Source organism: Lissotriton helveticus, chromosome 8 (genome assembly GCF_964261635.1).
Source record: "Lissotriton helveticus chromosome 8, aLisHel1.1, whole genome shotgun sequence".
NCBI lineage: Eukaryota > Metazoa > Chordata > Amphibia > Caudata > Salamandridae > Lissotriton > Lissotriton helveticus.
The window spans coordinates 1,705,297,476-1,705,323,096 of record NC_136069.1 but is presented as its reverse complement, the minus strand read 5'-3'; the positions used below and the strand labels follow the sequence as shown (position 1 = coordinate 1,705,323,096).

Sequence of the window (25,621 nt, the reverse complement as noted above, 5' to 3'; positions counted from 1 at the left end):
AGGTGCTGAGTCCATTACAAAACCCACAAATGTCTAGTTTGTGAGCAGCCATGGACCGGCCATTACCCATAAACATGTGCCTCACAATAGGTAACAAAGGCATTTCTGGCTGGGTAAAGTCAAGACGAGGCTGAAAACCATATTTATCACAGGTTAGAAAAGGGAGAATAGGGTCAACGAATGAAGACATGGATCAGCTACCGGGGTTTGAAGTGCCTGTAATTTGTTATCAGTTAACGTTCCCTTATTTTGAGTGAAAGAACCATAATTCTTGGCCCCTGGTCCCAGATGGGCACGGAGGGGCGCAGACGGGCTTGCCTTTGGGGATCATGTAGATATACGGGGACATATTTACCAATGTTCAGCGTGGCCTTGCACCATGCAAGGTGATATAGGTCAATGCAAAACCTAGAATGAAACTTACCTAGCCACACAAGGCCTGTAGGTATTTGGCTCCGAATTTGTAATTTTAATTTCCCTGCTGTCCCTTCTGCCCTTCAACTTGAATTTGGGCTCCTCCCCACGAATGCATTTGCTATGGCAGATGTTTTAAGGTGGGGCAATATTATACTGAATAGTGTCGTTAAAAACAATTTATGAAGTGAGTCGGAAGTGGGACACTACTTTGTGCTCAGCATGCCTGGAATGAAATTGTAGTTGAGAGTAGCATCTGTAAAAACTTCAAGTGTATGTTCTATGGAACCTCCCCCACGGGGGGCGAAGAGCCCTTTCGTTACTAAGGTTGAACCTTCTTGCTTAACGGATTATCTCTGGACCCTGGGAAGGATTACCTAGGGAGGAGAGGCTTTGTGGCCTTTGTTGGAATCATGTCCAAGATTGATATCATGTGATATTTGTTTGTCCTCTCCTACATTCATTGCAAAGTCAAATGGTAAGACAATTGTTCATAAAGTACAATATAACTTCGGAAGCGGAGACTTGAAAATGTCTCCTTGCACCTCCATCAGAAATAGTTTGCACATAACTTTTTAAACATTTCTTAAATATCTTTTAGATATGTTTACATGTTGTAATTTTAAAATAATTGTATTCGGCTTTGCACCTGAGTAATAGGGCATTTTAGGCTTTTTCAAAGGCTATGTAAGTGTTGTTTTAGTATTTCTCTGTAAGCTGAATGATTTTTCTTTCTTATTTGTTCTGTTTCTTTTTGTCATTTCACACCACTTACCTGCTGCATTGCACTAATTTTGTAAAGGTTCCTGTATCGTTAAAGAATTGCACTATGAAAGTTAATTGATTCAATTGTGCATTTCCAAGTGTTCCAACCACTGGGTTTTTATCTAAAAGAAGAGCATGGTTGTATGCCACATGGCTACTTCCTGTATTTTATAACTTTGTATATTTTATATTGTATGTAATGCCTTTTGAAAAAATGTTTCTCGTATTTTTGTGGACCTCTTTGAGTTCCAAATCATAATAAAGTATGTGGAATGGTCCTTAACTGAATATTTTACTTTTTACTTTCAATCATATTATTTCAAAACTTTTGAAATATTTTACTTCAATTTTATTTTTGCCTAGCCATACATTGTACAATTTTTTTTTTGATAATCAACTTTATTGGCATTTTCAAAACAACAAGGAAAATTCATTGGCGGCAGCTCAGCAACTAATAAGTACATTCGGAGATAATCAGCAGCATTCATAAAAGGGTAGAAATTAATCACATTGTACAAATTTAATGAACAAATCCCAGTGCTTTCTTTTTGGTATTTGGCAAAAAAAAGATATCCATAATTTTTATTGGAACAAATTGTAACACGTGGAAAGGTTTCAAGAAGACATCAAATAAAAGTTCAATAAAAGAAATGTGCCTATCACCCTTCACCTTGGAACCTAAGATCATCATCTGTGGCATACCCCAAGGAACTTCCCTCAGCCTTACCCTCTTCAACACCTACATGACACCCCTCGCGGACATAGACAGAACCCACATATTCTATGTAGACGACACCCAACTCATCGTCCCGCTCACTGGAGACCCCTCCAGCACTAGAACCAACGTCTGCATCACCATGACCAGTGTCTTCGGCTGGATGAGGACCAACTTCCAGAAGCTCAACACAGACAAGGCAGAAATGCTGATCTTCAGGAAGACCAGCTACCCAAGGGACAACACCTGGTGGCCCCCGAGATCAGACCCACACCAACAGACTACGCCCCCAACATCCGAATGATCCTTGACAGAAAACTCTCATAAAGGGTCAAATCATCATAGTCACCTCCTCCTGCTACCACAACCTCTGCATGCTCTGAAAAGTCTTCAGATGGATCCCTGTCAACATCAGAAAGATTGTCACCCAGGTCCTCATCATTATCCGGCTAGACTATGGAAAGACGCTCTACCCCTATATTACCACCTAACTCCTTAAGAGACTCCAGACCGTACTGAATGCAGCAGCCAGATTCATTGTCAACCTCCCAAGTGGACCCCCATCACCCACACCTGAGGAAACTTCATTGGCTGCCTGTCCGGAAGAGATGCCGGTTCAAGATACTGACACGCTCACGAGGCTCAGCACAGCCAGGGACCAGCATACATCAACCATGGCCTGAACTTCCACCAACTCGCCAGATACTTTCGCTCCACCTCCTTAACCCTCGCGCACACACCATACACATTGGCTGAAGCCACAGCAGATGTCGTTCCTTCTCCTACCTCGCCACCAAAGCCAGGAACGACTTACCGATCTACCTATGAACATCACCTTGCCTGCCGGAACTCAGAAGGGGTGTCAAGATATGGATTTTGACTGAGAACAGGAAAACCTCAGCACCAGGATACTGTCTGGGGTGAAGGGCAGCACTTTATAAATAACTCATTGGTTGACTGATTGATTGGGAAATGCTGTTCTTCCAACATGTTGGAGGGTGTATGTCTATTGGCTGTTTTGGTTTACATTACAAAATATGTTATTCTAGCTGAACATGCAGTGCAAGAAAAGTCTCTTGTTTACTTTATCCTTGGAAAACAGTCGACCATTAACTAAGTTCTTATCACAGCGCTAATGCACTTTATATGAGAGCGCGTCACCTGGTTGAAAGGAGTTGCAGTGTAAATACACATTAAGGCAGGAATAGCTAAACACACCTATGAACTCAGGCCTCTTTTGAACCATTAGTAACCTGTGAGGCTAAGAGCTGTGCCTTGTCGCGCGCTCAGTAATAAGTGAAAATTAATGAGATAAGAAGCCAGGTAAAGACGTCTTGTCAGGGTCTTGGATTAGATCTACATCTCATATCTCACTAAAAACACTTCTTGTCGGACTGTGAAGGTTGTCCAAGTGGTGCTCACAGGGGTATATTAGGGGCCTCTACTCATGGGCCCTCACCGCTATAATCCAGAGTTATTCCTGTGATACTGTGGACAAAGAGAGAACCATGAGGTGGCTGCTGCTCCTGGGGCTGGTGGCCCTCTCCGAGAGCCTGGTCAAGTGAGTCTTACTCGGAATCATTGTGCTGTACGTTCATGAGATGGGAGCTTTAAGAGAGTCTGGTGACCCCCTCTGAGTGCCTGGGTCAGTGAGTATGTGTCCCTCAGTGTGCTTTACTTTCATGAGATCAGAGCTTAGACAGAGCCTGGTGACCCTCTCAATGTACCTGGTCAAGTGAGTATTTACTCTGAACCCCTCAGTGTGCTGCAGGGTCAGAAGATGGGAGCTTAGAGTGCCTGGTCAAGTGAGTATTTGCTATGATGCCCTCAGTGTGTTGTGGAGTCATGAGGTGGGAGCTATTCGTGCCTGGTCAAGTGAGTATTTACTATGCATCCCTCAGTGTGGTGTAGGGTCATGTGATGGGAGTGGTGAGTGCCTGGTCAAGTGAGTATTTTCTATTATTCTCTCAGTGTGCTGTAGAGTCATGAGGTGGGCGCCTTTTAGTGTCTGGTCAAGTGAGTATTTACTCTGCATCCCTCAGTGTGCTGTAGGGTAATAAGGTGGGGCTATTTGCGCCTGGTCAAGTGAGTATTTGCTATGAGCCCCTCAGTGTGCTGCAGGGTCATGAGACAGGAGCTTTCAAAGAGCCCCTCCTTGGTTAGAGCTGGGAGACCAATTGTCACAGAATAAAGGACATGTTTGAATGTGTGACCCAATCACACAGGTATTTAGGTACTGTACAGTACAGTACAGTACTTGCAGAGATCAGCAGTAAGTACTACCCACAGGTGCTGCCCACACTTTATGCAGTGTTGAGCAGTGACCTGACACCTGCGCCTTATAAAAGATTGCTGACCCTGTGTCCCTCAGAACCTGGGTAATTAATGGTTAATTAGAAAGTGGTTCTGTCGGGTAGAAACACAAATAATTTACAATTGCTATTTAATGCAATCAATGATAAGAACAGTTCCCCTCTGGAACACACAAGAGCACAAGAGACGTTCCTTACACTGAATGAAAAGGAGACTTGTGCGTGATTCGTGGTACTTTGTATTTATCTGAATTCAATTAATTCAAATCAATTTTTCGTACAACGACTGTCAAGATAAATTTAAAGTGCAAAAGTGTGACAACGGTGAATAGTGATCACGTGGTGAAAAGATATATACAGTGACGATACAATCCAATGCAATCACTATATACAAATATATACAAGTATTAATAATTTTAGTTTTTCAGTTTCTGAAGGCCGTCTGCTGGTATAATTTATAAGAATCCTATTTATTTATTTCTGTTTGATAGAATTCTAGAGATTTGGGCCTGTGAAGAATGGGTATGCGGAGCGCGACAGTCCTATGTCCAGGTCGGGTTAAATCGCCTGAAGAGGAAGGGCGCAAGGGCCTCAAATCCGGATCTGTTGATGGATCGCGTCACTAGTCTGATGTGAGGTGACTCATCAGACGGCTGCTTGATGAGTCAGGCGATTTAACCCGACCTGGACATAGGACTGTCGTGCCCCGCATACCCGTCTTGAAAAAGACCCGCCGCGACCCCTCACACGGGCACCGATGGGTTGAAACGTCAACATTCTTCACATAGAGGCGACACAGTGCAGGGACACACCTACAGAGAGGGCATGGCGCCGGTGCCACCCTGCACTGGTGCACACTCGTCATGCCATGCGCAGAGCCGCTCGTGCGCTCTCTTGCAGAGGGTTTGCACTTGTCCTCTCCCTGTCCGGTACACACCTGCATGCAGACCACCACGGATGGGTCCAGTGCACCGGATGTGTGCATCACGAGGCCCCTTGACACAAAGTAACACAAAACAGCATTTGCAAAGACAAAATGGCAGCTTTCCAGCAGCAGAAACCTCTCCTTCCACTGAAAGTGAACTGCCTTTGCCGGTTTGCTCTGCCTCCCACCAGGGGCAGCTCGAAGCTGCACTGAGCCTGCACCCTGGTGTCCAGACCCCTGGCTGCAGTTCTGTTTGCTGGTTCCTTGATAAGCGCCTTATCTTGCTGTTAGCACATCAGGGCCTCCAGACCCAGGGTGAGGTCACAGTGTGTGCTTGGAGATGGAAACTGAACTGTGTCAGAGGGCAGGTGAGAGCTGCCGGACCTATGCATCAGCCCTGCCTCCCACCCACTCAAAGTCACCAGCCTCCCGTGCCCTCCAGCATAAGACTGCACGCCACATGTTCTTGCTCTCTGTGCCTCCATGTCACCTGCTTACCTCTGCTGTGGATTCCTCAGCACTTCCATGAGCCATCGGTGATGAGTAATGTAGGACTGTGGTGGTCTCCAGTGTTCACCAGTAATGGGGGCTGTGGCATGCCATCATTCTAATCAAGCTTCTCCAAGGACTGTGGCACCCATCACGCTAACCACTCTCATCAGCTATAGGTGCTGTGGCAGCCCATCATGCTTATCACTAAAGAGGACTGTGACATGGGGTACACCATCATACTCAACAGTAAAGAGTAATATAATAACACCCCGTGCTCAGCAGTGATAGGCGCGGTGGTATTGAGGCAGCCTATCGTGGTCATCAGTAATACCACCCCGTGCTCAGCAGTGATACGCTCGGTGGTATTGAGGCAGCCCATCGTGGTCATCAGTAATACCACCCCATGCTCAGCAGTGATAAGCATGGTGGTATTGAGGCAGCCCATCATGGCCATCAGTAATACCACCCCATGCTTAGCAGTGATAGTCACGGTGGTATTGAGGCAGCCTATCGTGGTCATCAGTAATACCACCCCATGCTCAGCAGTGATAAGCATGGTGGTATTGAGGCAGCCCATCATGGTCCTCAGTAATACCACCCCATGCTTAGCAGTGATAGGCGTGGTGGTATTGAGGCAGCCTATCGTGGTCATCAGTAATACCACCCCGTGCTCAGCAGTGATACGCTCGGTGGTATTGAGGCAGCCCATCATGGCCATCAGTAATACCACCCCATGCTCAGCAGTGATAAGCATGGTGGTATTGAGGCAGCCCATCATGGCCATCAGTAATACCACCCCATGCTTAGCAGTGATAGTCACGGTGGTATTGAGGCAGCCTATCGTGGTCATCAGTAATACCACCCCATGCTCAGCAGTGATAAGCATGGTGGTATTGAGGCAGCCCATCATGGTCCTCAGTAATACCACCCCATGCTTAGCAGTGATAGGCGTGGTGGTATTGAGGCAGCCCATCATGGCCATCAGTAATACCACCCCATGCTCAGCAGTGATAGTCACGGTGGTATTGAGGCAGCCTATCGTGGTCATCAGTAATACCACCCCATGCTCAGCAGTGATAGGCGCGGTGGTATTGAGGCAGCCCATCATGGCCATCAGTAATACCACCCCATGCTCAGCAGTGATAGGCACAGTGGTATTGAGGCAGCCCATCGTGGTCATCAGTAATACCACCCCATGCTTAGCAGTGATAGGCGTGGTGGTATTGAGGCAGCCCATCATGGTCATCAGTAATACCACCCCATGCTCAGCAGTGATAGGCGCGGTGGTATTGAGGCAGCACATCATGGCCATCAGTAATACCACCCCATGCTCAGCAGTGATAGGCACAGTGGTATTGAGGCAGCCCATCGTGGTCATCAGTAATACCACCCCATGCTTAGCAGTGATAGGCGTGGTGGTATTGAGGCAGCCCATCATGGTCATCAGTAATACCACCCCATGCTCAGCAGTGATAGGCGCGGTGGTATTGAGGCAGCCCATCATGGCCATCAGTAATACCACCCCATGCTCAGCAGTGATAGGCGCGGTGGTATTGAGGCAGCCCATCATGGCCATCAGTAATACCACCCCATGCTCAGCAGTGATAGGCGCGGTGGTATTGAGGCAGCCCATCATGGCCATCAGTAATACCACCCCATGCTCAGCAGTGATAGTCACGGTGGTATTGAGGCAGCCCATCGTGGTCATCAGTAATACCACCCCATGCTTAGCAGTGATAGGCGTGGTGGTATTGAGGCAGCCCATCATGGTCATCAGTAATACCACCCCATGCTCAGCAGTGATAGGCGCGGTGGTATTGAGGCAGCACATCATGGCCATCAGTAATACCACCCCATGCTTAGCAGTGATAGGCACGGTGGTCTTGAGGCAGCCCATCATGGTCATCAGTAATACCCCCCCATGCTCAGCATTGATAAGCATGGTGGTATTGAGGCAGCCCATCATGGTCATCAGTAATACCACCCCATGCTCAGCAGTGATAGGCGCGGTGGTATTGAGGCAGCCCATCATGGCCATCAGTAATACCACCCCATGCTCAGCAGTGATAGGCGCGGTGGTATTGAGGCAGCCCATCATGGCCATCAGTAATACCACCCCATGCTCAGCAGTGATAGGCGCGGTGGTATTGAGGCAGCCCATCGTGGTCATCAGTAACACCCCCCCATGCTCAGCAGTGATAAGCATGGTGGTATTGAGGCAGCCCATCATGGTCCTCAGTAATTTATTTATGTATTTTGAAAGTTTCATATAGCGCAAACAAGATTTTTGCAGATATCAGAGCGCTTTACAAAAACAAGGGGTAAGAAAAAGAGAGAGATTAACAGACTTTTGATTTTCAGAATAAATGTAGGTAATAAATGAGTAGCAAAATAGGGTAGGTACATGAAGGAGCATAGTCAATCAGATAAACCAATAGTACAAATAGACAATCAGATAAACAAATAGTACAAATAGGTGCAGAGTCTCAAATAGATCCAAAGTAAAAGTTCAGGTGAATTTAGCCATGAGGATAGCTTTTACTTCTTTCTTAAAAAATGCAGTGGAGGAGATAAGCCTGGTTTCTGAAGGGAGTGCATTCCAGATCCTGGGCGCCATTCCTGAAAAGGAGCATTTATACGTTTTTTCCTTCCGGAATCTTCGAGGTTTCAGAAGAAGATTTTTTGTGCTTCTAGTGGTTCTGAATCTTGAGCCACCTGATATTGTCAGCTTCTGAGTGAGGTAGCTGGGTGAGTTGTGGTGTGCAGCCATGTGTGTCATGCAGGCAATTTTCAGATGTATTCTGGCTTCAAAAGGCAGCCAGTCCAGGGATTTTAAGTCAGGGGAAATATGCGAGTGTTTTTTTGATCCAGTGATAAGTCTCGCTGCAGCGTTCAAAGAGGCTCTTAGGGGTGCGGTTGTTGATAGGAGGAGTCCGCAGAGGGCGACGCTTCTGTAGTCTATGCGAGGAATGACTAGGACTTGTACTGCAGTTTGGAAGTCCTTGGCTGGGAGGAAGGGTTTAAGTTTCCTCAAAGTATTGATTCAGAAATTAGCTCCCTTACTTTCCTTGCTGATATGCTGCTGCATGTTGAGATTGGCGTCAAGAGTTATGCCTAAGGATTTCGCGGAGTCCACGATGGTAGGTTGGACATTGAGTGCAGTTAGGTACTTAAGCCAAGTTTGAGTGGTGGAGATTTTGGCGGGAGGTGAGATCAGAAGGAACTCAGTTTTGAGAGCATTGAGTTTGAGGTGATTGTCGGCAAGCCATGATTGGGTGTTTCTGAGCGTTGAGTTCAGAAGTTTGATGTCTTCGGGGGATAGTAATTTGAGATATAGTTGGGTGTCGTCGGCGTACATGTGAAAGTGTACATTAGATGCTTGTAACAAGGTGGTGAGAGGCTCCATGACTAGGTTGAACAATGTTGGGGATAGGGAGTATCCTTGTGGGACGCCTAATGTTAGAGGCACAGGTGGGGACATCAAGTTGTTGCTCTTGAATTTCTGGGACCGGTTACGCAGGAAGGAAGTGAACCACTTGAGAACAGTCCCAGATAGAACCATTCTGGTGTTTAACAGCTTGAGTAAGTTCTCGTGTTTGACGGTGTCAAATGCTGAGGAGAGATCAAGTAGGATGAGGAGGCAGGTATCGTTTTGATCTAGGATTTGGAGGGCATCATCAATTATGTGTGTCATAGCTGTTTCCGTACTGTGTCCTGCTCGGAAGCCTGATTGATGGGGGCTGAGGAGGTCAAACTGATCAATGTGTTTTGTCAATTGGAGTTGTACACATTTTTCCAACAGTTTGGCCAGGGTGGGGATATTGGTAATAGGACGATAATTGTTTAGGTCAGTAGGGTCAGCTGTTGGTTTCTTGAGTATGGGCGTGACTTGTCCCACTTTGAGGGAGTCGGGGATGAGTCCTTGTTGAAGTATACTGTTAATAATTTTGGTCCAAAGTGGGAGGAGCAATGGGATGAAGTCTTTTACAGCGTTAGCAGGAAGGGTGTCTGTGAGGTGATTAGAGGGTTTCAAGGTGCCGAGCAGTTTGTCAATTGTTGCTTCTGAGTAGGTGTCAAAGGAAGACCATGCAGCATTGTTTTTTGGTTCAGTGGGTATTATGCTGTGGGGGCTGGAGTAAAGGTTTATGTCATTGAGGAGATTGCTCCTTATGTTATCAGTCTTTAGCTTAAAGAAAGCAGAGAAGTCTTCACAGGAGGGTATATCGCCCATTGTGCTTTGTGATTGTTGGGGTTGTTCCTTGGATTGTGTTTTGATTAGTTCAAACAGTTTTCTTGGCCGGTTTTTTGCTTGGTCGAGCTGGAGGCTGAAGAAATCTGATTTTGAGCGCTTGATTTTCCTAAAGTAGGCGTTTCTCTTTTTCTTAAGAGTTTTGAGGTGCAGTGCTGAAGGGGGTGATCTCCAGGTGCGCTCTGCCATTCGCATGGCCCGTCTATTTTCGTTGAGTCTACCATCGTACCATGGGTTATAGTACTTAGTGGGGATTCTTTTCAGTTGCAAGGGAGCGGCCTCATTGATTATTGAAGTCATAGAGTTGAGGTAGTGGTCGGTCAGAGATTGAACGTCAGAAGCGCCAGTAGGGGGAAGGAGGAGATTGCAGCTGTGGGAAGGTAAAGAGTTGGGGTTGAGTTTCTTCAGGTCCCTTTTCCAGACCTTGGATTTGGAGGATTGAGCCGGGTTAAATTTAACTTTTTCATTGATGAAGAATGTGATAATATGGTGGTCTGACCAGTCACAGGGTTGGATTGACCCAAGTTGGGTAGAGTCCTCTTTGGAGATGATAAGGTCGAGGATAGAGCCTTTGTCGTGGGTCGGGCTGTTGCAGATTTGGGTGAGGTCAAGAGCGTTGAGGAAATTTTTGAGACTATATACCACCGCGTCATTGTGATCGTTCCAGTGGAGATTGAAATCACCAAGGAAAATTTGAGTGTTTTGCCGTCCGGAATTGGTTGAGATCGTATCAATGAGTTGTTGGGTGAAGATGAGGTTGTCCCCAGGAGGGTGGTAGACGACGTGTAGAGAGCATACAGGTTTGCCCTTGCTGATGACATCGAGGCAGATGTATTCACAGGAGGTAAGAGAGGGGGAGGTGACTCTAGTAACTGAGGAGTTGCTCCTATAAATACATGCGATTCCACCGCCTGTCTTGCCGGACCTGTCAAGTCTAATGATGTGGTAGTTGGGGGGAACTAGAATGTCCATGATAGGTGCAGAAGATTCAGTTAACCAGGTTTCAGTCAGAATGGTTAGGTCAAGGTCCAGTCTTTTGATGAGATCAGCGATGTCGGAGGAGTTTTTTAAGGTTATTAGGGACGGAGCCTCTGTTGTTTTGTGTGGGGTGCCTAAGGGGTTTTGAATGAATAGCGGGATGGAAAGGTGTGTGGTGGCTATGTGGTTTTGGGGAACTGGGTCATATGAGCGGAGGAGTGTGCGTATGTCGTGGTCCGAAAGTGTATTGATGGTGCGTCGGGAGCGGTTGGTGGGATTGCGAGCGGGGATTGAGGTCCAGTGTGGGGAGTTTTGTGTGAGAGGGTGAGAAGGATGGGTGGGGGACTTGTTAGGCGGGGAAGTGGTGGTGGATAGGGGGTGTCTGGGGTGTATGAAAAGTAACTCTTTGAGGGTGTGAAGATCTTCTTTGACTTGGAGGAGGGTGGACATAATCATGTCCAGCGTGGGATTGGGAAAGGTGCTGGGTCTGGGCACTGAGGGTGAGTAAGTTTCTAGGTACTGGAGTGGTGGGGGAGGGGTGTGGTGGTGTTAGTGCAGGGGTTGGTGATTTAGTGAGTGGGTTGGTGTTCGGAAGGGGACGGAGGTTGGGGGAGGGGTGTGGTTGAATTAGGAGGAGGTTGGTGGTATAAGTGAGGGGGTTGGTGGTAGGAGGGGTAGGAAAGTTGGGGGGAGGGGTGTGATTGGATTAGTAAGGGGGTTGGTGTTATTGGGCCAGGAGTAAGTGGTAGGAGGGGGAGGGAAGTTGAGGGATGAGTGTAGGCTAGTGGTGGTGAGGGTGCAGGTAAGGTGGTGAGGACTGAGAATGGGGGGGAGATGGGATGGGAGATGGTCCTGTTGTGGGGAGGGGGAGTGAAGTTAAGGGAGGTGGGGTGTTCTGAGAGTCCAGTGGAAGTGAGAGCGTTATGTTGGGGGGCAGGGGGGTGGGGGTGGGGAGGATGTAAGAAGAGGAGTGATCTACGCCTGGGATTGAGGGGTGTGAGGTAACTGTAGCGGGTGGGTGATTGACTAGAGTACTGGGGGAGGGAAGAGGTGTGTGTCGTTCTGATGCTGTGCTAGGTTAGAGGGGGTGTGTGGGGGGTGTATAGTGAGGTTCCGTGACGATTTTACTCGTGTTTGTAACATTGTCGTAAATACATAATTTTGGTATCAGTGAACCGCAAATGATCCATTTAGTATATCCTGGTGTTTTCGCTATGCTACGAGCAAGAGCACTCCAGTTACAAACACATTTCTGTTCTTCCCGTGGCATCCATCTTAGAACACGGAAGCCATTTTGTATTCCTTGCCCTCACATAGTCAATGGACACGCAATGACTTCTTCTTATTTAAGGACACGTAGGCTTTAACCGGCGATTCACCTTGCTAGTGACACGTGCACCTTAGGCCAGCAACGCTGTAGCAGCATGACTCGGCAAGAACTGCCTCCCCAGCCTGAGGCCAGTCCTGCTATACTGGTTCTTGTGTTCGTTGGCCTGATCATGATTAGGCGGCCGAAGCTGGTAACCGTGCTCATTTACGACCCACAAACATTTCTTATCCTGTCTTTCTATCTTCTGCACCTGGCTCTGCTCCTTTCCTTCTGGGCCTTTATTAGGGGGAGGTAACGAAATTTACGATGAGGCGGTCCGGGTCTTGAATGAAGAATTGACATGGGATTATGATGGACTAGTGGGAAACCCCTCATTTGTAATGTTTTGACATCAGATACTGTCGACGATCCCTGTGCAACGCCAAATATTTATTGTTTAAGACACGAATGTTTAGAACTGTGGTAACATGTAAAGAATTTGCCTGAAGCCCAATATTTAGTATATAAGGAGCAACCCTCTTTGTACAAATTGAACAGGCTCCTAGATACTGCCCATGTGTAGTTTCTGTGACTTCTGTGTCCCTGCAGTAATAAACCTTTTGTCTTTGACGCCACCATCGAGAAGCCCGTGTTTCTGTTTGTTTGTGCACCAAGACAGGTGGAACTCCGGGGTCTTCGGGTGTTATCCCTGACACCTCTGGACGGAACCAAAAAGTCCAGAACTTCAATTGGCGCCCAACGTGGGGCGACGTCATTCGGTACCGGTCCAAAAGCCTGAAGAGTTCGAGGAGCTTCGTGTGAAGATTTCAGAGGGAGGCGCCCCACTTCATCGATCCCGGCATATCGCAAAAGTGGCCCCGACGTTCTCTTCCACGAGGGTTCCCGTTCAGACGGCTGCAGTGGTCCGTTGCCTTGACCGTCGCCCTGTCTTGGACCCGAGGTGCAGTCCTCAGTACGGCGAAACGTGACGGGTTTCTCCTTGGTGACGTCTTCAGTGCCTCAGTTAAGTATTCAGTGGTTGCTAGTTGGTTATTTTGTAAGGGTTGCTCCTATTTGGATAATCCTTTTAGTTCTCAGTTCAGTTCAGTTCTGTAAGGTTATCACTGGTTATTCTGGTTACGATAATCATTCTGTTCAGTTCAGGTATCGATACATTTGTCAGTTCTGGTAGGCCTAAGTTCTTGGTTCGAGTGCGCATCTTTTCTGTTTGTGTCTTGTTTGTTTTGTGTTCCGGATTATAAAATGGTAAGTCGGAAAAATTGTATGTTGTCTTGTTTTAGTTGCAACAGTGATTCCCGGTTGGAGGACTCGTGTTTGGTTCCTCCGATTGGAACTCCCCTTTATGATCTATATTGCAAATTTGGTGTGGGCCCTATCTCTTATAACGAGATATGGATCCGCTACACAGAGAAAGATGGTGTCCTTAGTTGGCCACTACATGGTAGTTTTGAACCTGAAGTTCTCGATAATCTAGAAAGAAGGTTGTTTAAGAAGAAAGCCCGGCCGGCAATGTTTGATTCTTTCCGTTATTGGCGAAAAGAATCTAAACAGAGAGAAATTAAAAAGTTGAAGAAAGAACAGAAAGAGCAAGAGTTGACTTTAGAACAGTCTGCTAGGCAGCTGCGACTCAACGAGTCTGAGAAAGCGATGGAGGTGGCCGATAGAGAGCGTAATTTAGCGATAGACAAGTGCTATCCTGCTTTACCATCGAGTACGGCTAAGATAGTAGAGGACCCTGAAAAGGATCCCCTGTTGTCTTACTTGTTACGATCACCCCCACCGTATGCACAGGGTGCTACGGCTCCACCCATACCGAATGTTCAATTACCGGTTGCTGGACAACCTGGTGTCCCTGTTCCCGCTCCCCTGAATCAAGTTCCTGTACCTCCTGTGGTCAATATTAATGTTCCTTCGACAACCCCTCTTCTAGGGTTGCCGGCTTCTTTACCTATGCCTGTGTCGCTCACACCTGCTACTTCACGAGCTATTTTGCCTGCTACTCTTACTGTTCCTGATCTATCTGTTCCAACTGCTACTCTATTCACTGCTTCTGCTAATATTATGACTCCGCTTTCTGTTCGTCGAAGAATCACTGATTCTGTCTCCAATATTCTATCTCCCTTCTATAAAACTCTGATTAAGACTCCTACCTCTGACTCTGTGCAGAGACGTAGTCAGATTCCCAGTACTGAAGAAAAAGGAATATTAGATTCCACTGCTCTTAGATGGGTTTCGAAAGTTGGAAGATATAATGTACAAAATGTATTAGATACATTTATGCAATGGAACGAACCGACACAACGATATGTGTTCGATGAAATGTGTTTCCTTCTACGAGAGGAATTGGAAGAGGATGACCCTGAATCAAATCTAGGAGAATTAATTAATGTTCAGAAAGAGTTTGCTGCAGGTATGATAGTTGGCCAGAATATAAAAGAAGCGATGGAACTGATTTTAAGTTATAGGAATGACCCATCCCTTCGTTCACCAAGAGAATTAGAGAAACGTAGTACAAAACGAAATCGTCAATATCCAATGAGAGAGGTTCCACCAATTTGGCGTGAAGCTGTGCAAGCTAATGCAAACCTTGGTATTGCAGCCGCTCCGGCCCAATTCCAGAGAGTATGGATACATATTCCATGGAAGCGAGCTGAAGTATTAGCAGTGAAACAGGCTTTGCCAGATCCGCGTAAAAATCCTGCAGGGTACTACAAAGAGTTGGCTCAAACAGTTGACGCTTGTGTATTGAATCTTGCTGACATAGATCTGCTATTTGGTAATGTAGTACCGCAACCCATTTGGGCTAAAATTCGTAAAGAGAATCATCCAGTTGCCCTAGGTGGTGACTGGGCAGCTATAATTGCAGCGGATGGTCAACAAATAGGTGGTTCCAAACCTGAACCTTTAATTGCTAATTTGCCTGGTAGAATAATCGATTTAATGAAAACCTTGATGCCAGCATTGCGCGTTAACTGGGACAAATTGTCCGCGTGCAAACAAAAGAAAGACGAAAGCGTCTCCGACTTTTTCACAAGATTCGAAGAGACTTTCGTGGATCATAGTGGTCAGGATATGAGCACAGAAGGAGGCCAGAGATTATTTGTTGATAAATTTGTGCACAATCTGTTGCCAGAACTTAGTGGTAAATTAAAGAATTCTGAAAGTGCGTGGGCTGTCTCTACGACTGCGCAAATACTTGCGACTGCTCAGTACTATGAAAATAGAGATAAAGAAGAGAAGGAAAAATCAGATAAAAAGACGAAAGATTTAAAAACTAAAGTACTTTTACAGCAAGCTTATCCGCCTCGCATGAATCAAACTAATATGCAGCAAGGGTCATATCAAAGAACGGATTATAATTTTCAAAGGCCACAATACCAATGGAATCAATGTGCTTATTGCAAAAAGGAAGGTCATTACAAAAGTGAATGTCCAGTTCGAACGCAAAATAATGCTGCGGCAGCTCAGAGAGGTCGTGGTAGTTCTATGCAAAACTCTAGAGGTCGAGGACGAGGTGCTATGCCTCCGCAGACGAGTGATCGCCCCTCTAATTATTTCGACCAGCGAAATGGACAATCTGCCCAACAGAATAGGTCTCCACAGTATCATGTCGAAGACTATTATGAAACTAGTGAGGAAATTCAGCAAAGTGAGTACTAGGACAGCCATGGACAAAGAGAGGGAGTAGTATCAGTTCCAGTAGATCAGAGTGGGCCTTATGTCGCAGTAGTAACATCAGGTATAGTCGAACCGTTTCTGTTGGATACTGGTGCAGCAAAAAGTTCTATCATACATGCGAAACTCCCTGGCGCACCTTTGTCTGGCTCAACAAACGTTTCAGTAGGTTTTTCGGGCGCCCCTGTTCACAACCCTGTTTCTGGTCCTTTGTCTATTTCAGTTGGACCACGTCAATTGAAAGCACCTCTGATTTTGACGACAGGTTGTAACGAAAATCTGCTTGGTTTAGACTTGTTAAAACGCCTGTACGCGACATTGTACTGTTCTCCAGCAGGAGTACAGCTTACGTTGGGTAAAAGAATAATATCCCCGATGTACTTGTCGATGGATGCGCTCCCACCAGAGCTGCGTTCACTCCCTGATACTCTTTGGGCGACTGGTCCTAATGATGTAGGTCTATTGGAAATTCCACCCTATGTAGTAACTTTGAAAGTAAATGTTAAGCTTCCACGAATTCCACAATACAGAATCTCTAGTGAAGGTGAGCGTGCGCTCCTACTGATAGTACAAGACCTGATCAAGAAAGATGTTATAGAAGAAACTAGAGGTAATGTCTGTAATAGTCCTGTACTGCCTATTTTGAAACGAACTGACCCTACAAAGCCTCCAGTATATAGGTTCGTAATTGATCTCAGAGAGGTTAATAAAATTGTGATCCCACAGTTTCCTGTGGTACCAGACATTACTGCATTGTTAACGTTGATTCCTGCTACAGCAGCATGGTTTTCGGTTGTCGACTTGAAAAATGCCTTTTTCAGCATTCCGATAGCCGAGGAAAGCAGAGATATCTTCGGTTTCTCTCTAGGAGGACGAAGTTTTAGATTTAAACGCGCTCCACAAGGTTATTGTGAAAGCCCATCCATTTACAGTCAAGCATTGAAAAGCCAGTTAGATTCCTTCGTACTTCCTCGTGGTTCTGTTTTAGTACAGTATGTCGATGATCTTCTAGTGGCTGCCGATGACAAGGAAACTTGCAAAACAGCTACGATTTCTTTATTGCATCACTTGTCAGATTTGAATCACAAGGTGTCACCTTCAAAAATGCAATACTGCTGCCAAGAAGTGACCTACCTAGGTCATCTCTTGTCAAAAGAGGGAAGGAAGTTGACCCCAGAGAGAATAAAAGCAATTACACAGATAAACGTTCCTAGCACGCAGAGAGAAGTACGTACCTTTTTGGGTATTACCTCATATTGTAGGCAATGGATCCCAAATTTTTCTCTTCTAGCAAAACCATTGGTAGCCTTGACTGGGAAAGGTGTTCCGAGTCCGGTACCATGGTCTGCTGAATGTCAGCAGAGTTTTTCTGAGTTACGAAATGCACTGTGTTCAGCACCTGTATTGGGTACACCCGACTACAGTAAGCCATTCACGCTCTATGTCCACGAGAGAGAAGGTTGTGCATTGAGTGTTTTGACGCAGAAATTTGGTGATAAACAACGCCCTTGTGCGTATTTTTCATCAACATTAGATCCAGTAGCTAGAGCATTGCCTAGTTGCTTGAGAGCTACAGCCGCAGCTGCAGCTTCCATTCGACAATCTGCTGGTTTAGTAATGAACAACATGCTAGTAGTTATGGTTCCTCATGCTGTGGATACACTCATGAACCGAACCAAGACGCAACACCTTACCAGTGCTAGATTATCAGGTTATGAACTGACACTGTTAGCTAGTCATATTCAGATCAAAAGATGCAATGTATTGAATCCAGCAACATTGTTGCCGACTAGCGAAGAGTCGAGTGATTCCGAACCACACGACTGTTGTTTCAGAACTGAGGAAGAAACAAAAGGACGAATCGATCTAAAAGACACTCCGTTGTCAGATCCAGATGGCACGTTGTACGTTGACGGGTCTTGCTTCAAATTGGAGAATGGTGATGTGACTGCTGCTTATGCAGTAACAACTTTGAGTACGATTGTGGAGACTGCAAGAGTGAGTCAGAATTCTGCCCAGGCTGCAGAATTGATCGCGCTAACAAGAGCGTGCGTTTTAGCTAAGGGAAAGAGAGTGAATGTGTTCACAGATAGTCAGTACGCGTTCGGCGTGGCTCATAGTTTCGGCCGTTTGTGGAAAGAAAGAGGTTTCATTACGTCCCATGGGACTAAGATTCAACATGGTCAGCTAGTTAATGACTTGTTGGAATCTCTAACCTTGCCGACTGAAGTTGCGATTGTGAAATGCAGTGCTCATAAAGCAATCACGGATGATGTTGGTCGTGGGAATGCTTTTGCTGATGAGATCGCAAAACAGACAGCTAGAAATATGATGAGTAGAATGTATGTTGCAACGTCTGCCAGATGGATTTCTGAGTCTGGAATGTGTGAGAACACAGTGGAAAGCGTGAAGGAAATTCAGAAAGAGGCGACTGAGGAGGAAAAACTTGCATGGAGAGAGAGCACGGGTAAATTGGACTCGAGTGGGTGTTGGATTGACTTGTCGGAGCAACAGCGTTGGATGTTGCCTGATGCGTATGTGCTTGCAGTAGTAACGATGGCACATGGAACAGCGCACATCAGTTCGAAAGGGATTTGTAAGATGTTGGCTCCGGTCTGGAAGAATGACGGGATTAGTAAGTGTGCAGAGAGAGTGGTGAGAAATTGTATGGTATGCTTGATGCATAATCCTGGCAAGGGAATCCCCACACCTGCAGGTCACTTCGCTCCTCCTTCCTGCCCCTTTGAGGTGATCCAGCTAGACTTCATTCACATGGATCGTTGCAATAATCTGAAATACGTCCTAGTGGTAGTTTGTGCTTTCTCCAGATGGATCGAAGCATACCCACTGAAGGACAATACTGCCTTATCCACTGCCAAAATTCTTCTTAAAGAATACTTCCCCAGATACGGAATGCCACGGATTGTATGGTCAGACAACGGAAGTGAGTTCGTAGGGAAAGTTATGCAGAGTGTGTGTGCCGGCCTAGGGATTAGACAGAAATTTCATAGTGCGAATCATCCCCAGTCCGCGGGTTTAGTCGAGGGTTACAATGGCACCCTTAAACTGAAACTCGCTAAGATACAAGCATCCACGGGTTTGTCCTGGCCAGACGCATTGCCTTTGGCTTTGCTATCAACAAGAGCAACTGTACATTCTAGAGTAGGGCTTAGTCCTTACGAAATAGTTTTTGGCCGTCCTGCAAATGTTTGGGGGGTACCTAGACCGAAAGAATTTAAGCAGCTGGAATACCCAATGTTAATTGATTACCTTTTCGACTTGACTGCTAAATTGAGTCTTATTCACCAACAGGTTTTCGATGCATTGCCAAAGCCACCGGAGAGTCCAGGCCATCAGCTGAAACCGGGTGATCAGGTGGTCATCAGAAATTTTGCAAGAACAAAAAATCTTCAGCCCAGATTCATTGGCCCTTTCCAAGTCCTGCTAGCAACGAGAACTGCTATTCGTGTGGCCGGAAGGAAAAATTGGATCCATACGACACATGCTAAACGTGTGCCTCTGCCACTTCCTTACGACAACTGGGTAAAGAAAGGAATCGGTGCCTCTGAAACGGAACAAGTCCCCAGGTTCATACCTTTCAGCGATGCAGAACTAATCACGGATTCACCAAATTCTGACTCTCCTCCTGAAACTGCTCTTTTGAACCCTGAACATTTGTCATCTGCACCAAAAGAACATTTGCCATCTGAAAACGTGAACATTGCAACGTCAGCTGAAAATACATTGTTTCCAGATCAGACAGCTCCTGCAAAACTGAGATACAACTTACGTTCTCGCAATATGGACAAATAAAGCAGGAAACTGCCTATTTTCAGATTTGAATTTGCTATACATTGCCTCCAGCCAGGAAGTTTGCTAATACTTTGTATTGTTTCTTTTTGTTTTAAAATTTGCCTTGCCGTCTGGGTAGCCGTAGGGTCGTGGCTGTGTGCCTAGTTGAATCTGCGGGGGTCAGACACAAGGTCGATCTTTCTGTTAGTTCTGGGAACTCCCAGGGCTGATAGAGGCATTTTCATCTACGTACACATCATCAGTGGTCGCGAACGGTCGTAGAAGATGGAGCTTCCTGAGCTACAACGAGAAAATGTAATTTATGTTCGCAGAAATAGACTGTACAGAATACTTCACAGCAAATGCTTTCTAATGCAATGTGCAGTTACATTTTTAATTGTTTTGATAACGTTGGTGGGTGGAATCATCTTTGGTGTACATTTGATTTTTATGCCAGTAACTACAGTACCTCCCCTTGATCCTACTACTTCAACTGTTTCTTCTATGCATTCTTTTCACTCATTTCCTGAACACGAACAAGCTCGACGCTCAGAATTTATTAACAATACATTTGTACAGCTCTTGCATCAACACCAACTGATAGTTAATACTACAAACTGCTGGGTGTGTGGCTTGATACCTCACACTATGGATAAAGGCATTCCCTATCTAGTCTTGCCTTTCAGCTATAATGGATCATTTCAGGCCTTTCAGACCATTTTTTCATATGCCCTTGAGACCTATCCTCCGCGTCCACCACGGTCCACTAAATACAACTCAGCCAACAAAGCTTTAGTCCAGGGAATTATTGATATGATTAAAGACGTCAATAATACTCCATCTTATCCTAGAGATGAATTACTGGTGTATTTGAGTTGGAACTCTACAGAGTATCGCCTTAGTTTGGGAGAAAGCAAGCGTAAAAGCTCCACTTCAGTTTGGGTCGTGCCTCACCGAGGTCAGGTCTGTTTGCAAGGAAATGGGAGAAATCCGAGAGCTCAGCTAGGGAGGAGTGAGTGCGTTGAGACTTACGTATTTCCGTCTAACTCCTCCCCTGCCTTTCTGACTGCTAGGGGTACCTACTTCATTTGTCAGGACAGAGCATATACATGGCTGCCTGCTGACTTTTCAGGTTCATGTTATATTGCTCGATTGTTACCCCCGACATACACTGCTTCTTCAGATTATCACAAAACCAGAGTAGCAAGAGGTGTCTTCAGCAAGGAAGATACCGCTGGTCAAGAAGCTGGAGACTTTTTCAAAGGTTTCCTTCCGTTTTGGGGGCCTATGGCCAATAGTAGAAATCTTCGTCAACTAACACGGGTAGTTGAATCTACTATTACAGAAACTGCTGGTGCCCTTAGTAACTTAACAGCTGAGCTTCAGGCGGATCGTCTCATGACGTTGCAGAACCGTATGGTTCTAGACGTAATACTTGCAGATCGAGGTGGGGTATGCAGAATGATCCAATCAAGCTGCTGTGTTTTTATTCCAAATAATGCTCCAACAGTCTATGAAGCAATCTCTAAGCTACATAAGATTTCCGACTCTATACACGTAGATAAGGGAAACTGGTCCTTCATGGAGTGGTTTTGGACTCTGGTATCAGCGTGGGGATGGAAGGTTCTGATGGTCATTGGTGTCATCCTAGTATTTCTGTTCTCGTGCTGTCTTATTATCCAATGTGGTCCCGCTCTGTGTAGCCTCTGTGCTGCAACCTGTTTCAGAAAACCACCTGCATTAGGAGAAAAGGCACGAGACAGGATGATGATACAACAACATGTCACTAACCTAATGAGCATAGAATTAGACTCTGACTCTGATATAGACTGAGTAATTGCCTATGTAAGGGCAAAAGGAGGGTCTGAGGTTCCGTGACGATTTTACTCGTGTTTGTAACATTGTCGTAAATACATAATTTTGGTATCAGTGAACCGCAAATGATCCATTTAGTATATCCTGGTGTTTTCGCTATGCTACGAGCAAGAGCACTCCAGTTACAAACACATTTCTGTTCTTCCCGTGGCATCCATCTTAGAACACGGAAGCCATTTTGTATTCCTTGCCCTCACATAGTCAATGGACACGCAATGACTTCTTCTTATTTAAGGACACGTAGGCTTTAACCGGCGATTCACCTTGCTAGTGACACGTGCACCTTAGGCCAGCAACGCTGTAGCAGCATGACTCGGCAAGAACTGCCTCCCCAGCCTGAGGCCAGTCCTGCTATACTGGTTCTTGTGTTCGTTGGCCTGATCATGATTAGGCGGCCGAAGCTGGTAACCGTGCTCATTTACGACCCACAAACATTTCTTATCCTGTCTTTCTATCTTCTGCACCTGGCTCTGCTCCTTTCCTTCTGGGCCTTTATTAGGGGGAGGTAACGAAATTTACGATGAGGCGGTCCGGGTCTTGAATGAAGAATTGACATGGGATTATGATGGACTAGTGGGAAACCCCTCATTTGTAATGTTTTGACATCAGATACTGTCGACGATCCCTGTGCAACGCCAAATATTTATTGTTTAAGACACGAATGTTTAGAACTGTGGTAACATGTAAAGAATTTGCCTGAAGCCCAATATTTAGTATATAAGGAGCAACCCTCTTTGTACAAATTGAACAGGCTCCTAGATACTGCCCATGTGTAGTTTCTGTGACTTCTGTGTCCCTGCAGTAATAAACCTTTGGTCTTTGACGCCACCATCGAGAAGCCCGTGTTTCTGTTTGTTTGTGCACCAAGACAGGTGGAACTCCGGGGTCTTCGGGTGTTATCCCTGACACCTCTGGACGGAACCAAAAAGTCCAGAACTTCAATAGGCGATTAGTGGTAGGAGGCGCTGTGGAGTCAAGGGTGTTAGGATTGGAGTTCAGATGGATTGGAGTATGAGGGTTGGACATATATTCTTTGAAAGTGGGGAACAAGTTGTCGAAGAGGTCAAGGTTCCTGTCTGTGGATTGAGTTAAGATAATACAGTTGTTCTAAATAGTGATGGTTACTCTAGCTGGGAAGAGTTGGGATGGTGCGGTGGAAGGTGTTAGGCCATGAGCGGATTTCCTGGTGGCGGAGATAGTGAGTAAGGAGAGGAACGCTTTTCTCCATTGTGCTCTACGGATCGTGTAGAAGATGATATCGGTGCTCTTGGCTCCAATGTTTAGTGAGAAGTAGGTGTCCAGAAAGGGGGTTTCAGGGTGGGACTTCAGGAAGTTGTGTTTAAAACGTTTGTCGGCTTTTTTGGGGAGCTCGTCGGTTAATTAACTTTATATGTGTGCTTGCCCGTGGGGTCCATGTTGGGAGTAGAGGTGTAGGTAGGTGAAGGAGGTTGTGTGGGTAGGTGTAGATACAGAGCTATAGTAAGTGCGAGTAAGGTGTGGGTGGTTAAGCTAAAAAGTAGGCATGAAGGAATAGAGATTGTGACTAGTCTAAAATGGCCGATTCCTTAGGCATGGTTAAGTAATGAGGAATGACTAGTCTAAGATGGCCGCCAAGTTGGAGAGATAGAGAAAAGTATTGTAGTCCTCTGTTTGTTATTATGTTTTGAGACCAGGGGTATAGACCAGTTTATAGCAGTGATAAGCATGCTGGTATTGAGGCAGCCCACCGTGGTCATCAGTAATACCACCCCATGCTCAGCAGTGATAGGCGCGATGGTATTGAGGCAGCCCATCGTGGTCATCAGTATTACCACACCATGCTCAGCAGTGATAAACATGGTGGTATTGAGGCAGCCCATCGTGGTCATCAGTAATGCCACCCCATGCTCAGCAGTGATAGGCACGGTGGTATTGAGGCAGCCCATCATGGTCATCAGTAATACCACCCCATGCTCAGCAGTGATAAACATGGTGGTATTGAGGCAGCTCATCATGGTCATCAGTAATACCACCACATGCTCAGCAGTGATTGGCACGGTGGTATTGAGGCAGTCCATCGTGGTAATCAGCAATACCACCACATGCTGAGCAATGATAGTCACGTGGTATTGAGGCAGCCCATCGTGGTAATCGGTAATACCACCCCATGCTCAGCAGTGATAAACATGGTGGTATTGAGGCAGCCCATCATGGTCATCAGTAATACCACCCCATGCTCAGCAGTGATAAACATGGTGGTATTGAGGCAGCCCATCATGGTCATCAGTAATACCACCACATGCTCAGCAGTGGTGGTCACGGTGGTATTGAGGCAGCCCATCATGGTCTTCAGTAATATCACCCCAAGCTCAGCAGTGGTAGTCACGGTGGTATTGAGGCAGCCCATCATGGTCATCAGTAATACCACCCCATGCTCAGCAGTGATTGGCACTGTGGTATTGAGGCAGCCAAGCATGATCATCAGTAATACCACCTCATGCTGAGCAGTGATTGGCACTGTGGCATTGAGGCAGCCCATCATGGTCATCAGTAACAGCACATTCTGCTCATGCCTGCTGGCCTCGGTATTACTGCAGTAGTCCATCATGCTCCTCCTTATTGGGTACTGTGGCAGCCCAATCTTCTCATCAATACTGGGTTCTTTGGAAGCCCCTTTGCTCACTGCGGGTGCTCATCATGCTGCTCATAAGTGATGTGCCCTCTGGTTGTCCACCACCCTTTTATGCCTCGTCGTCCTGTATCCATGAACTTGTGCACCATTGCTCCACGTGTTTCCTAAGTAGAGACCTTCGACACTTTGGAACAAAAAAAGAAGAAAACAATGGTCCCATGTGATGGAATGATGTGCTGTGTGTTGGAAAAAGGATTGTTTCTACCGTCTGGTCCCAACCAGTCTGCCAGCTCAAGATATGAGCGCCATCTTGTCACTCGACCTTTGACCTACGCTTGTCTGCACGTGGCACGGATGAGTTGCAAGTCCAAGACCATTCATCCAAGGAGTCATATTGATCAGCCCTTGGGGTCCATTGAGAAGGAGGCCGACCATGGATCTTCATCTTGGATGCTACAAAGCTTTTGGAACGATATCCCTGAAGGGAACTGGGCTGATGTGGATTGCTCACACCAGGGCCGGCCTTAGGCATGTGCAAGCTGTGCACCTGCACAGGGGCGCCAAACCCCAGAGCCGCCACGCCAATATATATCCTTAATATAATAATCCTCTGAGGATGGGTACATATTTGCTTGGCGGCCCCTGGCAGGGATTTGGTGGGCTCTGGCTCTGTTCCACTTCCAAACACCCAGACCCCCTTCCTGAGCTCCAGGGGTTCCGTCACGCACGGACCCCCTCTTCCAAGGCCCCCTACCTACGTTCCCTGCCCAGGGCCGCCATGAGCCTAGAGCCGCCCCTGCTCACACAAGGAAGTTCTGGCTTCCCAGTCCGAGGCTAGAGGGTGGCCCCTTGGCTCCACAGCTGGCCGACCTGGAGGACGTGATGACTTCTGGTAGACCTGCCTGTTTGCATAATTCACCCACCCTGTGCAGGCACGTACTCATCCTGGAAATGCACGCAGATTCGCTTGGGAAGTCCGAGCCTGAGTCTGGAGTTGGATTGTGGAGGGAACTCTTCCATATTTCATCTGACTTCCTCGAGGAAAAACGGTTATGAGTGCAAATGCCCGTCGGAGTTACATTTGTGCATTTATCACTGTGACGGTGGTTAAAAGTGTACAAGCAAAGATATTCACGTTTTAATACTCCAGGAAATCTGTCCCTGGCATGGACATCCACAGACACGCCGATGATGCTTCACTGAGGCCACCTTTCACATGAAAGGTATGAGCGCTCCTACCGGAGCACAGGTATGACTTCTGATGAAGACACCTTTGCGAATCTGGACAACAAAAATGAGCCCAAGATCACCAAATGTGTCCAAATGCGAAGCCGGGATTAGCATTCTGGTGCTTTCATCTAAGCAGGTAACGTAGGAGTGAGTGTGCCAACATGACACCGCATCACCTTCCTATAGCAAACAGTATCATGAAATGAATGCTGGAGCACTGACTGTCTCAAGCCGAAGTTATCATGGTGCAGACCACAA

The 25,621-nt window shown here is 46.4% G+C and overlaps 1 protein-coding gene across 2 annotated transcripts in view; it reads left to right on the top strand.

The window, feature by feature from the left end:
* The first annotated feature begins 3,337 nt into the window (after window positions 1–3,337).
* The window catches only part of LOC144773644 (pepsin A-like), a 224,937-nt gene continuing 202,653 nt past the window's right edge, over window positions 3,338–25,621 (top strand). Inside the window, exon 1 of one of the 2 annotated variants that reach the window (XM_078658792.1) lies at window positions 3,338–3,455. In XM_078658792.1, coding sequence (XP_078514918.1) covers window positions 3,403–3,455 — 53 coding nt within the window. In that variant the 5' untranslated portion in view covers window positions 3,338–3,402. The remainder of the gene's footprint in view (window positions 3,456–25,621) is intronic. The other variant, XM_078658793.1, reaches the window with a different exon arrangement.